At 45.4% G+C, this 17140-nt stretch overlaps 1 protein-coding gene across 2 annotated transcripts in view; it reads left to right on the top strand.

Annotated features, from left to right (window-relative positions):
• Positions 1-16147, top strand: part of LOC137434172 (bis(5'-adenosyl)-triphosphatase enpp4-like) — a 55928-nt gene extending 39781 nt beyond the window's left edge. Inside the window, exons 7-9 of one of the 2 annotated variants that reach the window (XR_013624743.1) lie at positions 1235-1415; positions 14376-15731; positions 15790-16147. Coding sequence is in view for 1 of the 2 variants with exons in the window: in XM_068126906.2 (XP_067983007.2) it covers positions 1235-1415; positions 14376-14589 (395 nt within the window). In the remaining variant the exon portion in view is untranslated. Of the gene's footprint in view, positions 1-1234; positions 1416-14375 lie in introns of both variants that reach the window. The other variant, XM_068126906.2, reaches the window with a different exon arrangement.
• Positions 16148-17140: the final 993 nt, after the last annotated feature.

The raw sequence follows: 17140 nt of genomic DNA, 5'->3' as shown, positions 1-17140 counted from the left end.
ATTTGTGCGTTGTTGCCTCCATCACCAAAGGTGGATGGACGTAGGTTATGTTTTCACCCCTGTTTGTTTGTTACTTGGTAAAAAAAAAAAAATTTTGACAAGTATGTTGATCACGTGTGTGTGTGTGTGTGTGTGTGTGTGTGTGTGTGTGTGTGTGTGTGTGTGTGTGTGTGTGTGTGTGTGTGTGTGTGTGTGTGTGTGTGTGTGTGTGTGTGTGTGTGTGTGTGTTTTTGTTTGTGTGTTTGTCTGTCCGCTCAATTATACTCCCCTACAGGTCACAATTTTAATCCGATCTGCACGAAACTTCGCCAAATGGTAGAGTTGGTGGTCCGACAGAATCCTATTTCTTTTTTAGGTCAAATGTCAATAGGCGTTGCCTATTTGAACACGATTTATTTGCAAAGTGGTCAACCACTTTTACCAGATTTCTAAAATCGACAATTTTCATCCGATTGACTTGAAATCTGAACAGGATTTTCATATCATCTTACTGAATTCAACCACCAACTATTTTTGAGGTCCTGGTATAGTAAATACCAAGAGGTCAACAACACCAAGAGGTCAGCATAGGCCAGATTTTAAAAATTGTCAATTTTCATCCAATTGACTTAAAATTTGAACACGATTTGCATATCAAGTCACAGAATTCAACCACCAATTATTATTTTTTTAGGTCAAAAGGATGCTCTACTGAGTGCCATTCTACATTGTTCTCTTTTGCCAAGTGTCGCTCTATGAGTGATTTTTCATCTGTCTGTTTGTCTGTGAGCAGGATATGTCTCAAAAAGTTATGGATGGATTCGGACGAAATTTGGTGAACAGGTTGGATGTGTGACGAGGACTAATCGGTTAGATTTTGGTGAAGTTCTGGATCCGGATGTGAGAATTTTTGAAGTGATTCTTCACCATTGAGAGATAGTGCCAAAACGGTACACAGCACGTAGACTCAAAAGGTTGTGGTTTGGTTATGACAATACCTGGTGAACGATTTGGGAAATGACAGGAACAAGCTGATTATATTTTGGTTCATGTCTGGATGCAGATCCGGCCTATCGGTCTGGCGGAGGTATGCTCTCAACCGAATGCTGTTCTAGTTGTGCGTTGTTTTCACCTGTTATTTCCAATTGCAATGCACGTTTGTTAAATGAAATGAGCTACGAGTGGCCCCACTTTGATGCTGTGTGCAGGGTAATTTGCTCACTTTAGTTTGAATTTTAATGTCTTCTATTTTCAGTTGGAGAGCATGGATATAACAACTCTCTCTCTGCAATGCAAACAATACTGTTTGCGAGTGGCCCTGACCTTCAGACTGGCATAAAGATTCCCACCATGAGGAACATAGACATCTACCCCCTTCTCTGTCACCTTCTGGGCATTCACCCTCAACCTAACAATGGCTCTCTGATGTATTCACGGTAACGGGACTCTTCATTGCACTTGACACGTTATCTTCCTTCGTTGTGGTTGAACATTTGTCTGATGGCCTAATTTCCACTGGATGGATGGTTGTAAAAATATTCAGCCTTGCTTCTCAGTATGGCGATCAAAACATGGTAATTTTACATTTTACCATTTGTATCTGCTTTATTTTCTTTACAGTAATGTACACTCGATTGAGAGCTTCCTTTATACTGGCATTAATGATAACTTATCAATTAAACTGGGATGGGAATCGTTTGTAATCAACTTTGGGCTTGTTCTCCCTCCAGACTTCTCCCCCCCCCCCCCCTTCCCACGCCTCCTCCCCCCAAGCCCTCTCCCTTCCACACATCTCCCTGCTCTCAAATGTTGTGTTTGTGTGCTTCCCCTTCTCTCCCCATCTTGTTTTCCGCTCCCTCTTTTTATATATTTTGTTTGTCTGGTTGATTTATTTGTGAAGTAAATGTTAGCTCTTTCACGAGCCTCGATTCAGTATACAAAAAAAAAAAGAAAAAAAAAAGTTCTGCACTCACTTCACCATCATGACCCGTACATGCCAGATCACGTGTCTATGTCATATGATGCTCGGTGATGATTCGCCCTGTATAAAGAGAAATCATTTAACTTCAGGGTGTTTGGTAAACGAGTTTTGGAATTGATTCATAAACTACCAAGCAAATGTTTAAGAAACGTCCAAAAATATATTTGTTTCTTATGTTTCCCTTAAATTTAAAATAATGAAACATGTTTTTTATGCAAAATTATAATCTTTCAAATCTAGTTCAATTCCAGCCAAAGGGAAATCATTTTTCCATTTCACATTTATTGTTTAGAGAGCGGCATGCACAGTCATTCCTGAAGTGAAAGCATTTTGACAAGTTATCTTAGCGATTGCGAAACAAATCCAAATGATAAACTAGAACTGCACTCGGTAGAGCACATACCTTCACCAGACTGGACAGTTTACGCTTTGGAGCCCACTTCTTCTTGCGTATGACATAAATGATTGCGATTCATGGGCTAAGTTGTGTTGTTCTCAGACTTTTGTTCCAACGTCTCTTTTCAGGATCGTTACTGAGCCCCGTACAGCCTCCAACTGTAGTTTGTTTGTGGTAATGCCCCAGGGATGGTTTTTAAGATCTCTGTAAAGTTCATCTTTATCATTCCCATTGCTCCAATTATCACTGGTACAATTTTGGTGCTCTTCAGCTTTCAGGATCTTTTCACTTCATTATTGAGTGCTGTTTTTCATTCATTTGATCTATTTATTGATTTCTGCATTATTTAGGCCAAAATTGCTGGGTACTGATATCTCAATCAGCAATGCTGTATTTTCCTTTTTGTTCCTGAGTACTATGTCTGGTCACAAGGCTTTGTTTTCTATGTTCATTGTTCATGCTGGATGGGATCATCAGGTCATATGTGAACATTATGTCCTTGTTTTCAATGATTGCTTTTAGTTCATGTTTCCATGAGTTTTGTGGAACTGGAATATTGAAATTTCTGCAGATGTGCCAGTGGATTACTCTACATACCTTGTTGTGTCTTTGGGTGTACAGCTGTTCTGACATGAGTCTTTTTACATCCTGATAGAAGGTGACTCATGCTTTCTGTTTCTACATTGCAGAACCTACACTTGTCCGATTGACTCAGTCTTGTCATCTTCTTAAGGCCATTTGTGTAGTGTCCTTGATCTTAGGCATTAATAATTATTATTCATTCTTAATATAATGATTCATTCTCCGTCCCAGTTGAGCTGACCTCTTCTTAGCCATTCCAGTGATCCTTTTTGTCTATCCCCAATCTAAGCATATTTCTTTACTCTTTTGTCTTTCTCAAAGTTGTCACTGTATATCTGCTGGTATTTCATCGTGTATTTTTCTTTTATCTTTTTTGCAATTGTTGGGGCTGTATTTATTGCCGTTTCGGTTTGGTGCGTGACATCTTCTAATCCCACCTGTTTTTGGAAGCTTTTAGTAAGGTGAGTGAGTGATACCTTTTCTGATTTGTTTTGTTCATGCTTGTACACAAATTGTATTTGGTAGTCTGTTGAGCTTTTCTCATACTCTGCTAATCCTACAGTCATCGCTCTGTGCACTTGATTGAGTTCCATCAGGCCGCCACCTCCTTCTTTCCTCGGCAGGTACATTCTTGGGATACACTGACTTTTGTAGAACATTTTGTGGATAGTGAGGAGTTTCCTTGTTTTGATATTCCCTTGTGGCCAGTTTGCTATTCCACAGCTGTGCTGGAACACTGGTACTGCCAGTTTGTTTATGACTGATTTTGTGTCTTGGGGTGAGATGTTTTCAGGATCAGTCTTTCTATGCAGGTATTCTTTGGTTTGCGCATTTTTCATGACAAATCTCGTGGCCCTCTTCTACTCCAAAGTATTTGTAAGATACTCCATTGTCTAGCTCCTGTATTGTTGTATCTAGGTCGATTTTTATGTTGTCCGTTTTTGTTGATCTACCATGCACGAATGTGCATGTGCGACACTTATCGAAGCCAAATTCCATTTGGATGTCATCAGAGAACCGTTTCACCAATTTCAGTTTTTGGGGTTTTTTTGTACACCGCACCTTTCCTATGCCATCTCCAGACGCTGCATATCGTCATTGCCAGGCACCGAAGGGGGCTCGGCAATGACGCACGCTGAAAGGGAGTACTCAGTTTTCACTGTGGTTTTGTTTGTTTGTTTTCTTTCTTTCTTTCTTTCTTGTCTTAATTAAATTTCCTGTCTCTTCTGACCATTAACTCAGGCACCTTTTGTGTTAGGAAGCTGATATTTGGACATGCCAATGACCAGGTGATTTGGCTGCAAAGGCTATTTTTGATTTATTAATTAATCAATTAATCAATTAATATTTTAATTATTTAATTATCCGATTAATGACTAAATGTTTTATTTTTTTTTTAAGTTACAGATTCTGATGAAATGGTGGTAGTTTGTGTTCAATGACCGAATTTATTAATAATTTAATTTTTTTTTAATGATAATTATTATTTATTTGTTTTCATTATTAATCATTTATTTATTTTCTTTCTCATTTGGCCAATATCTCAGGCACCTTTTGAGCTTGGAAGCTAATATTTGGACATGACAGTGACCAAGTGATGTGGCTATCAAGGATATTTTTGATATATTGATTAATCATTTTAATCGATTAATTATTTCTTGATTAATCAATTAATTATTTAATTTTTTATTAATGACTTATTTAATTAAATTTCTAAAAGATACATCTTCGGATGAAGTTTAGTTATACTATTAGCCAATTGATTAAGAAAATATTTTGTGATCATATTTTATTGATTTTAATTATAGAATTAATCAATCAATTATTGTACACTACACCTCTCCCCCCTAATGTAGTCTCTATGAGCTGCACTGAGGTATTGCTGGGTGCCAGAGGCGCCCCGGCAATTCCGCGCTGTAGGATATTTAATTATTTGGCATGGGGGCGGTGTATCTGTACTTGTTTTTGGTTTTTTTTGTATACAAGATCGAGGCTCGTGAAAGAGCTAACATTAATCACACAAAAAGTCTTTCTTTAGTTTTGGGCTTTGATTTCCTCTTTAGAATTGCTGTATTTGTTCTGTCTCCTTTCTGAGCATCTCCTTCCATCTCTCAAGTCGTTGCTTCCATGATGGTGCTTGGATTTTATTTGTGGAACCTGTTCTGTTCTTGCGGTGTTTTGTTGTTACTTTTTCCTCAATGAATAGTGCTGCAGCAAAATTCATTATTTATTTAATTTGGGCTGAATTTTTTTTTGTTTTTGTTTGAAGATTTGTTTGTTCTGGTGTGTGTGTGTGTGTGTGCCTGTGCGTGTGCCGGCCGTAACTTTTTTAACATTTTAGTTTTGCCGTCGAATTTTCACCAAAGCTTTTTTTATGAGAATATACAACAACAACATGCATTTTAAGGCCATTTTCCCTGCTGGAGCGGGGGTTAGCCTTGCGGGCCCCATGACAATCTTCTCCATTTTGCCCTATTTTCTACATCTCCCCATGTTAACCCCCTTGCCCGCATTTCTTCTTCCACCACCTTAAGCCAAGTCTTTCTCAGTCTTCCCCGTCCTCTACTTCCCTCTGCATTCATTTCCATCACTCTTCTCAACCACTCACTTTCATCCTTCCTCAACACGTGACCAAACCATCTCAACCTGTTTCTCTTCACAGCATCCACCACAGGCTCTTTTCCCATCATCTTTCGCAATTCATCATTTGTCTTCCTCTCTCTCAACGATACTCAACACATCCACTGGACCATTCGCATTTCCACCCTTTCCAGCCTTTGTTGCTGCTCTACGTTCATTACCCATGTCTCGCTCCCATAAATCATAACACTTTTCACACATGCAGCATACACCTTTCCCTTCAGCTTTAACGACACTCCCCTTCTCGTCAGCACGCTACTCAGTTCACGAAACTTCTTCCATGCACATCTCACTCCAGCAACCGTTGCCGAGTCTGATCCACCTTCTCTATTCAGCATGTCTCCTAGGTAGCAAAATGTTTTCACACCTTCCAGCTTCACGCCATCTCCAAGATCCAACTCAACATTTCCTCCGTCATCTGCAGCTCTCTCAATGCACACCTTACACATGAATGTAGCTGCCACACTGGTTAATGACCTTCACAGACACTACATTTTGATGAACCCACTCAGTGCACATTGTACATTGAATGGAGTTCACTCCGACACCCTTCCTGCACACAGCACACGGCCACTTCCCAGTTGTATCCACCTCACCACATGCTTTACCACTTGACATCACCTTCGTCTTTCTGATATTCACCTCCTGTCTTTTGCCTCCACACATTCCTACCACTTATTAGTCCCCTACCGGTGTACGAGTGGACTATAGGTTTGCACGCCGTCCCTCCGTCAGTCCGTCAGGCAAAGAACAGTTTTCCGGACTTTTTTTTCTAAACGCTTAATGCTAATGATTTCAAACTTGGTAAATGGTTTCCTCATGATAAGTTACAGGTCAAGTTTGAACTTCACGACGTTTCGATCATTTTTAACAAAGTTATGGCACTTTGAACTTTGGTAATTCTGATAATCCTTAACTTAGTGCCATTTTCAGTTTTAATTTCCTTTAAAATAGATTTTCTCTGCAATAATTGGACCGATTGAGAGCAAATTTTCACCGTAGGAGGGACTCGGTCTGCAGAATATTTTAATGGTAATTATGACGTTACAGGTCACGTGGTTCGGTCGCCATATTGTTTTTCGTGAAAACACGAAAACCCCTTTTTCCTGCAACGGCTGAACAGATCGAGGCCAAACTTTGCAGGCGGAATCGCATACCCATGATGAACAGAGCTCGGTTTTAAAGGTTCATGCTTAAAAACGTCATAACTCTGAAACCATGTGATGCATGACGTCATGCTCGCTGACTTTTATGTCCGTCATGGGTATGCGATTCTGCCTGCAAAGTTTGGCCTCGATCTGTTCAGCCGTTGCAGAGAAAAAGGGGTTTTCGTGTTTTCACGAAAAACAATATGGCGACCGAACCACGTGACCTGTAACGTCATAATTACCATTAAAATATTCTGCAGACCGAGTCCCTCCTACGGTGAAAATTTGCTCTCAATCGGTCCAATTATTGCAGAGAAAATCTTTTTTAAAGGAAACTAAAACTTAAAATGGCACTGAGTTAAGGATCGTCAGAATTATCAAAATTCCCAAAGTTCAAAGTGCCATAACTTTGTCAAAAATGATCGAAACGTCGTGAAGTTCGAACTCGATCTGTAACTTATCATGAGGAAACCATGTACCAAGTTTGAAATCATTAGCATTAAGCGTTTAGAAAAAAAAGTCCGGAAAACCGTTCTTTGCGTGACGGACTGACGGACTGATGGACTGACGGACTGACTGACTGACGGACTGACTGACTGACGGACGGACTGACGGACTGACGGACTGACGGACTGACGGACTGACGGACTGACGGACTGACTGACGGACTGACTGACTGACTGACGGACTGACGGACGGACGGACTGACGGACTGACGGACTGACGGACTGACGGACTGACGGACGGACTGACTGACTGACTGACGGACTGACGGACGGACTGACTGACTGACGGACTGACGGACTGACTGACTGACTGACGGACTGACGGACTGACAGAGGGACGGCGTGCAAACCTATAGTCCCCTCCGGTGTACACTGGTAGGGGACTAATAAAGATGTAGTGGGGAGAGGGGGGTTGGGGGGAAGAAACATTTACCTGGAAAGGGGTGGTTTTGGGAATGGTTAATGAGGAGAGAAGAGCTCATGAGTTTTTCCTTGGGGAGGGTTAATAAGGATAGCAATGATTGCAGATCATCTGAGGTGGTGGTGAACAGCCATTTTGAAACCCTGGAGGAAAGAATTGAGTTGAGCATACTGCGGAAGTTGGTTCTACATGCGGGCAAAAAGAGGAACAATTAATGGATGCGAGCAATGAACCTGGATTTTGGGAGTTCTAACAGAAGTGAGTTACTGTTAGCCAGGAGTACAAGGAAGCACAGACATGACAGGGGGTGCAAGACGAAAAAGGATGTGGTCAAAGACGGTGAGGACACAGACCTGTCGGTGATGGGAGAGTAATACGCCCAGCCATTCAGCTTCATCGCAGGGAAATTCCAACTATTTAGTGGGCCTTGGACTCCACATCATTAAGAGGTGAAAAGTGTGAGGCAGGGCCAGTATAAAGGGGAGAGTAGTACTCAATCAACCTGCAGATGTTAGAAGTTTGGAGGAATTGGCAAAGAAAGACTTGGCATGATGGAGGATACCCAGTCTGTAACTGGCTTTTGAGACCAATGATCTGATTGTGGTTTATCCATGAGCGATCTTCGCCGATAGTGAGGTCCAAAACTTTTAATGACGGAGCTTCTTTAAGACGGTTGTTAAGAAAGTATATGGGAGGCTTTGCCATATGGTCCCTTTCAGAATGAGGGAGTAAGAGTGTGAGATGTCAGGATTGAAAGGCATATTCCAAGTGTTTGACCGTCTTGTGATTCTACAAATGTTTGAAGAGAGGGAACAGGCTGCTGCAAGTCTATCTAAAGACTGAGGGATGTCACTACAGAGGGAGGAGTAATTATCAAATAGATAAAGAGAATTCACCAGAGAGTCAGAGATTGTTTATGAAGATCATGATCAGTGTTGTGGAAAACCAATCAGGTCCACACAACTTTAGTCCAACTTGTGGTTTAATTCCATTTAGATCATGACATCATCCTGTAATGCAGGAAATGCAATAAGTATACGATGTGGCATCACATGGGACCATTCATAACATTCAATGCAAGCAAGCTGAATATTCTATGCTGGCGTACCGTTAGCCAGTCTACCAGATGTAACGTGTCACAGGAGAAGTCTCGGAGCACCGTCCGCAGCAGCGGGTCTTATAGTCACGCCCCCAGCGGTGTCAACGAGCAGCGAGCATCACCCCGGGTTCAGTACGAATACGATTTCACTACATTCTCCCCCCCCGTCAGAATTATACGGCGGTGCGGCTAGAAGCGAGCGAGCGTCAGCACGAACAGGGTGCGCAACATCAGTCGACCCAACCGTATCGGGCCGGGCGGCGAATTTCTCTGCCAGCACGCGTCCGAAATTCCCTGGGTACGGCATCACGTATCCCTGTGTCCCCGGCGTCGGAGGCGCCATCAGGGTCGGGTGACGAAGGGGGTAACTCCAAGTCCTCGGGCCCAGGTAGACCCGACGAGGGGAGGATCGGTAGAATTTCGGCGATGGGAGCGTCGGGAGAGGCCATAGTCTCATAGATGGGTTCGATCGGTCCGTCCGATTCCCTACTCAGGTCGGCGACCCCGCAAGGGGCAAGGTGACGGACGGAGACAGTAGTCTCACGGCCATCAGCCGTCATCACACGAGCATGCTCAGGATTAGCCTGGAGAATCTGCACTTTGTCCACTAGGGGGTCGTACTTGCTCGCGCGAACCGCCCGTTTAAGGTAGGCCGGCCCGGGCCCAGTGAGCCAACTGGGCAAAGACCGTATACACCCCGTGCTCCTGGGGTGGTGGAAAAGTCGCTCGTGGGGAGTTTGGTTGGTTGCCGTACACAGGAGAGCCCTGATCGAGTTCAACGCCGCAGGTAGCGACCAAGCCCATTTATCGAGGCCCCGGCCGAGGGTCCGGAGGTTGAGCATGACGGCCCTCCAGATAATCCCGTTGAAGCGTTCGATCCGCCCATTAGCCTGGGGTCTGTACGGCGTGGTGTAACTAGAAGCAATGTTATTTTGGAGCAGATAGCCGCGCACCTCCTGAGACAAGAAGACCGCACTCCGGTCGGTATGGACATAGGCCGGGTACCCGAACATTGAGAACAAGTTCTGTAAGCATCGCATCACCGTGGCAGCAGTCATGTCCGCGCACGTATAAGCAAAGGGGAATCGCGAGTACTCATCGACGATAGTGAGCAGATAGCTAGAGCTGCTCGACACCGGCAATGGGCCCTTGAAATCCACGCCAAGCGTTCCCACGGTCGCGTAGCCTTAACCAGAGTCCCCATGGGAGGGTTATAGAAACGCGGTTTGATTTCCGCGCAGATAGCGCAGTCGCGACAGATACGGCGGATATCGTCAATCGAGTATGGGAGATTGCCACGCCGCACAAAATGAGCGAAACGCGTTACGCCGGGATGGCCCGCAGTGGCATGCAGCACACGTAGGCCCTCCAAAGAGGTGATACCCGCGCATGTAGCCGGTCGTGATAAGGCATCGGCGGCCCGGTTATCCTTCCCCGGGCAATATTTGATGGTGTAACAGAAGTCGGCGAGTTCGATACGCCAGCGAGTGATTTTCTCATTCTTAATGCGCTGGGCGTGTAAGGTGTCGTACATGAACGCAACGCTTTGCTGGTCCGTGATGATTTGGAAGCACCGCCCGAGTAAGTACGGGCGCCATCGCCGAATAGACTCGACGATCGCATACGCTTCCTTTTCGACGGACGAGTGTCTCCGCTCAGCGGTGGTAAGAGTCTGTGAAAAGAAAGCCACGGGACGCCCCCCTTGGGAGAGGGTCGCCGCGATGGCCTGATCCGAGGCGTCACTTTCGAGGACGAAAGATCCGCTCTCGTCGATTGTCGCCACGGCGGCTCGGGCAATGTCGGCCTTAAGGCCTTCAAAGGCCGCCAATGCGGCCGGACTCAGTGGGAAGGTGTCGCAGGCCACGAGGGGGCGAAGTTTCGCGGAGAAATTTTGCACCCATTTGGAGTAATGGGCGAATAGCCCGAGGGCGCGCTTCAGGGACGCCCGATCACAGGGAGGGGCCATGTCGAGCAAAGGTCGCAGACGCTCCTTATCCGGAGCGACAGAGCCATGGGTCACGGTGTACCCCAGAAGATCTATCGTGCGTTGGGAGTATTGGCACTTATCTTCGTTCATAGTTAAGTGATACCTCTGCGCGACCTCAAGGAAGCGCTTCAGATTAGCATCATGGTGCCCTTGGTCATATCCACAAACGGTAAGATTATCGAGGTAGACGAAAACATCGGTTAAGTGCTCCCGCGCAATGAGGTCATCCATGGCCCTCTGGAAACAAGTGACCCCGTTCGTTACCCCAAAAGGCAATCGAGTAAATTGGTACAACCGCTGCCCCGACTCAAAAGCGGTATAGATACGATCCGCCCTAGAGATAGGGATCTGGTGGTACGCACTACGGAGATCGAGAGTGCTATAGACCGAATACTGGGACACCTGTTGCACCAGCGCGTCCATCCCCGGAAGGGGGTAGGCATCCAGCTGTGTAAAGCGGTTAATCGTTTGGGAATAGTCGATTACCATGCGTCTGCGGTGGGCCTCGCTGCGCACCACCAAGACCTGGGCGCGCCACGGCGACCTGCTAGGTTCTATGATGCCGTCTTTCAAGAGCTGAGCCGTTTTGTCCGCAATGAATTGCATGTCTGCGCGAGAGTAGCGCCGTGATTTCACCGCGACAGGGGTACAGTCGGAGGTTAGATTGGGGAACAGCGAAAGCAGCTGGATGTCCATTTTCGCTAGGGCGCACACCGCAAGCGCGTCGTCCGCCCCCACAACAAGCGTGTCAGGCCCACCAAACTCCATTACCAGACGTCCATGCAGTTTAAGAAAATCGTGTCCTAACAGAATATCAGCACATAAAGCGGGTAAAACCATAAGGTGTACATCAGGAAAAACCCGTCCCTTTAGCACGAGTTTCAATCGGCATTCCCCCTTCGTGCTGAGTCGAAGCCCCTGGGAAGCCATGAAGATCCGTCTCGTAGACCTCCAGATCCGCCATCCATGCCTGAGCACAAGTCGCTGGTCGATAAAACTATCCGTAGACCCTGTATCCACCAAGGCCCGAACACAATGGCCTTCGACCATGAGGGGAATAAGGGCTTGAGCCAGGCCGGACGAGGCTGCTGGGAGTGGGACTGAACCCCCCGAATGGGTCGGACAAGCCTCGCGGGTGGATCCTATGCCAGCAGCAGTTTTGCGGTCGTGGCCGGAGTATGCGTTGTCCATGGGGAATCCATTAATGCCATCAGAGGGCTTTCCCAAGCATTCCTGTGTTTCGCGATTCAAAATCTGACGATTCTGACGGGAAAAGGCCTCCGTAGTATTTGAAAACGCCTTTTGACACTTTTGGCAGGAAAAGGCCTCCGTAGTATTTGAAATCGCCTTTTCCGGGGTGAGGGCCACCGTTAGCTCGTGGACGACACGAGGAGAACGTTCCGCTGGGGCTTGGCGAGGCTTCAAAGCCCCTTGCATGGCCCGGAGTTTGGTCAAGGACACGTACTTCGTGCCCGATTGAGGATGAGACTGTGGTGGCTGTCCGGTGACGCCCGCCAAGGACGTCTGAGCGCCCAGGGGCCCGCAGAGAGGGGCCCTCCCCTTCGAAGATGGGTAAGGCGCCGGGTTTCGGGCTCGGCTCGCAGGCTCCGCAATGAGCCCATTCAAGGTCGCCGCGACCGCGACCGCGCGATTCAATGAGCCGCGAGCCGCGTGCCGTTTTCCTGCACACTTTCGCGTAATGTCCCTTTTGCGAGCACAAATGGCATATAGCGTCTCGTGCCGGACACACGGGCCGGGCATGACGTGGCCCCCCACAGAAAAAGCATGCGGCCCCGCGTAAGGCCTTGGGTCTGGCCGTAGCGGCAGCCGTCAGGACTGGGTCTTCCTCCGGAGCATCCCGGAGTTCCGCGAGCAGGTCCGCGTCCTCGGCGGTAGCACTCTCCGGCCGGGCGTGTAGTGTAGTGCCCGCCAAGAGGCGCGTGCGATCATAGGTGTTCGATTGCATCCGCGCTTCGGTGTATACTTTCCCTTGCTCGAGTGCCCTAACGATGGTCAGTTCGGTCTTCTCTAGGAGCTTGAGCCTTAGTTCCTGGGAGGAGACCCCTGCAATAAAGGCATCTAAAAGAAAATCATCCTGAGACTGCGCGGGAGTCCGTGGCTCCTTGATGCTGTCCAGCAAGAGCTGCCGGAGCTCCTGGGCGTAATGGTCCATCGCCTCGTTGGGTTGCTGACGTCGCGTTAGCAGCAAATATCGTGCATACACCAGGCTTTTTTCCGTTTGAGCCGTTTGAGCTCCGCGATCGAGAGGTCATACGTCGCGAATTGAGCGATGGAATTGTACACCTTGTAGTCGATTTTTGAATGAAGCGTTGCTAGCTTCGCGGCAGCCGTCGGCGCGGTCTCAGGCTCCTCGAAATGATTCTCCAATGTTCTGAGCCAGTGCTTCAGTTGCAAGCCACCATCCGGGGCTTGCGGGTCGGCGCAGAATATGGCAACCGCCAGCGTCTTGTTGCCAGCCATGTCGGTAGATATAAATGGAATTTAGTGTTGTGGAAAACCAATCAGGTCCACACAACTTTAGTCCAACTTGTGGTTTAATTCCATTTAGATCATGACATCATCCTGTAATGCAGGAAATACAATAAGTATACGATGTGGCATCACATGGGACCATTCATAACATTCAATGCAAGCAAGCTGAATATTCTATGCTGGCGTACCGTTAGCGAGTCTACCAGATGTAACGTGTCACAGGAGAAGTCTCGGAGCACCGTCCGCAGCAGCGGGTCTTATAGTCACGCCCCTAGCAGTGTCAACGAGCAGCGAGCATCACCCCGGGTTCAGTACGAATACGATTTCACTACAATCAGGAATAGGACTGGGCCAAGAACACTGCTTTCGGGCACTCCAGCCCTGAGGAGAGGAGAGGAGATGAAAGGATTCCGTTGAGAGCCACACATTGGCTACGAGAGTTGAGGAAGTCAGTAAGCCACGTGTGGAGTTGGCCTTGGATCCCATAGGTAGATAGTTTGGAGAGCAAGGTGGAATACCAGACTATCGAAAGCTCGACTTATGTCCAGAACAATGGCCCTGATCTCATTTCTGAAATTGAGGCGTCCATCCATTGTTGGGAGAGTAGGAGCAGCATGTCCAAGGTAGAGTGACCTGGTCTGAATCCAATCTGACGGTTTGAGACGAAGCTGTTGGAAAAAAGGAAGGCTTTTTTTTAATCAACTGCGATGCTAATGATTGGTTGGATCTTGCTGATGATTTGTGGTTTTGTGGAAGTAAGCTAATAGGTTTGTGGTTGAGGGGATCTGTTTTTGCACCCTTTTTGTGCAATGACTTTCGTTGTTGTTGTTTTTTGGGTTGGGGGGGAGGGGGGAGTGTCTTTGGTTTTATCCATCTGCAAATATTCTTCATCCACTCAAAAAAATGTTTCCTATTTTGCTTCTTGCATTAATAACTTGTAACAACAGTATCAATTCGATTTCTTTTCCAACAAAATACACCAGTATTTAACATGCTGTTGGGGAAGAAGTGGAACAAAAAGAACCTCCATTAACATGTATTACTTCAACGAATGGTGTGGATTGATCATCCGGGTCCCCTACAAGTAACAATATGAAGGAGTGTGAAACTGTGACATTCATCTTGTGTGCTGCCTCCCACAGGTTCCTACTCGCTTCTGAGAAAATTGCTCCTGGTTCTTCACACAAGACCCTGACTGCAGTCGCTATTGCTGGAATAGTAATTCTTGTAATAGTCTGTGTAATGTATGCATTATGTGCAATCCATAACAAGTCGTCTCCATACCCACACAATTCTACACATTATTACTCTCCATACTACGATGAGTGTTCGTCTGAGGAAGATTTGAATAACTGATCCTGGTTACAAATTGTGTGCATTTGACAGTTTGTTTTTTTGTAAGTCAGTAAGTGCGCACGTGGGTAGAGACGAGACTTCGGAGTCTGTCATTTGCTTGGCCACACCATACCCGAGTTCTTTAACAATTTTATCTAATACACAATAATCAAACCGCACTCTTTTTATTAAACAGCTAATGTTGGGGAAAAGATGGAGCTAACCAATTAAAAGTTGTTTTCACAACTGCAATGCATCCCAAAGACCGAACGTATTTGTAGTATTGTGTGTACATCTGTTAATGAGGAACAAAATTAATTTTGAGTCAGTATCTCCTTTCGCCACTGAAATAGTGAGGCTATTCAATTGTCAGGCTAACGTGTACAATGCGGACAAATGTCTTCCGCTTGCAAAGTGTACCGATGAGTTATACATTATCATCCGATTTGTTTTTCACTCTATCTGCATTCGGCAATCTATTTTCTCTTTCCACGATGTCCTCCAGGAATCCAATAAGATGTCCTATAGGGTGTGGATGTTCTGTAGGGTTGTATAGGACATTTTGCCAGGGTGCGTTTGCCGCATAATGAGATCCAATAATTATATTGAATGATTGCTGATTTGACACCTACCTGACATTGATGTTGGACTACCTGACTACATTGATACCTTGTGGTTTTTCGATCAGATAGTTGTTGCAAAAAGCAAAACTGTTTTTTGATAATAGTTAACATTTCAGTTGAATGTGATGCGAGTAGTGCTTTTAAATAACCTTATACTTTATCTGTTTTGAAAATTTAGTTGTGGTTTAGTTGATTTTTCATTTTGATTGCTGCTATAAATATTTGTGTTTGAGTTTGGGAAATTGAAGGTATTTTTTTATTTATTTAAATAATAACCTTTACAGGGTTAGATGGAATGCCATCATTTTACACGTTTGTTATGAATGCACTGATGATGCGGACAAAATCCGTTTGATAGTCTAAAGTTTTGTTCCGTGATACATTTAATATGACAGGTGTTCAATATGACAGGTGTTCCGACGTAAGTACACACACGTTGAACATCACTTTTCCCAAATTGTCCCAAATAACACGGCGTTTGCAATCCTGGAATGCCGTTTTAATGTGGCCGGCAGCTCATGTAAGGAACCCACTTAAGAAGTCTCGTGGATTCGGGCCTGGGTTCATCAGTCAGTAATCCGATGGTGAATGTGCTGAGCGGATACTGCTGCACACAGTGTTTGTTTAGTTGGTCAACACAGCATCTGTGTTCCCAAATTGCTGAACAATCTGATGAATGGATTTGCAGTTTGGGGTCCATGGTATCCAACGTGAATTTCATCTGTACAGTCACGATCGACTCTGTCTCAATGAACCACCTTGGTGATTGGTTTTCCACTGCACAGTCAGCCTGTGGCCTGTCGTGTTTTCCATATAAACACGTGACAAAGAATTGGAATGGAACAAAGAAATGGAAGAAATCCTGACATAAAGCAAAACTTTAGACTTTCCTCTGTAACTCGGTACTAGCTGTATGTTTTCCTCAATGAATCATTGATAATAAATGTGTAAAACTATTGCCGTTCATCTGGAACACCCTGTACATGATTACCTCCCTGTCTATATGTCCGTTATCCATGAATCGTTGAATTGTTCCATGTGATGCTCTTTTCCTTTTATGAAATACCGTATATACATTTTGTGTCACTCGCACTGTTCTGACAAACTCTCAAACTGGGAAGATGATTATTTTGGGTTTTATGGGATATCTTAAGAAATCTGAAGAAAATATAGGGAGAAACAAACACAATGGGAGTTGTGGTTTAACTCCCAGACCCTTAAAGTTTAAACTTTTGGTTTCAGACCAGGTCACTCTACTCTGGTTCAAACCCAATGGGAGTTAAACAGATAGGGGATGGTTTGTAGAGTGGAGGTTGAGCGAAGATCTCCATGTTCAAGCGTCACAAAACATGGTGCAGGAGGTAGAAAACAAAAGCACAAAATGCAATGTGTTTACCATGTCTGCTTAAACGATGTAGATATAACCTTCTCACACTATAAACTGTTTTCCCCAAAAGGAATGATTTTCAAGGCCTTCAAACTTTGTAATCTCCCACAATGAAACGGAATCTTTCACATCTCAGATCTCACAATCACATCTCAGCCAATCACAATTTCACTTCTCAGACAGATATATCGGGTGTCTCTATCTTCTTTCACCTCTTTCTGTTCTTGTATCCTCTGCCCTTTCCGTGCTCTGGTCTCTCCCTCCCCCTCCAGGATTCTCCAGAGTGCACATGCTCTGTCAGTATCCCTCTTCTGGTCAAACCCCCCAAATGCAGACTCGCTGCTGACCTCCACTCATTTTTTACTCTTTTTTCTTTTCTTTCCGTCTGTTGAACCAACTTTCGAAGTCTCTTAAATCCCTTCTTCCCTCGATGGCGTCAAGACAGCTGTTCACCACCAGCTCAGGTCAATCCCCATTCCGCGACCATGATGTTTTCTACTCCCATTGACCCTACCCAAGCCCACCTCTTTCCTGGTTTCCAGTTTTTCCTTCCACTTCTGTG

The sequence above is a fragment of the Myxine glutinosa genome, chromosome 10 (genome assembly GCF_964187855.1).
Source record: "Myxine glutinosa chromosome 10, kmMyxGlut1.1, whole genome shotgun sequence".
Classification (NCBI taxonomy): domain Eukaryota; kingdom Metazoa; phylum Chordata; class Myxini; order Myxiniformes; family Myxinidae; genus Myxine; species Myxine glutinosa.
Note: the sequence above shows the minus strand (reverse complement) of the source record. Positions and strands in the feature narration are given on the sequence as shown.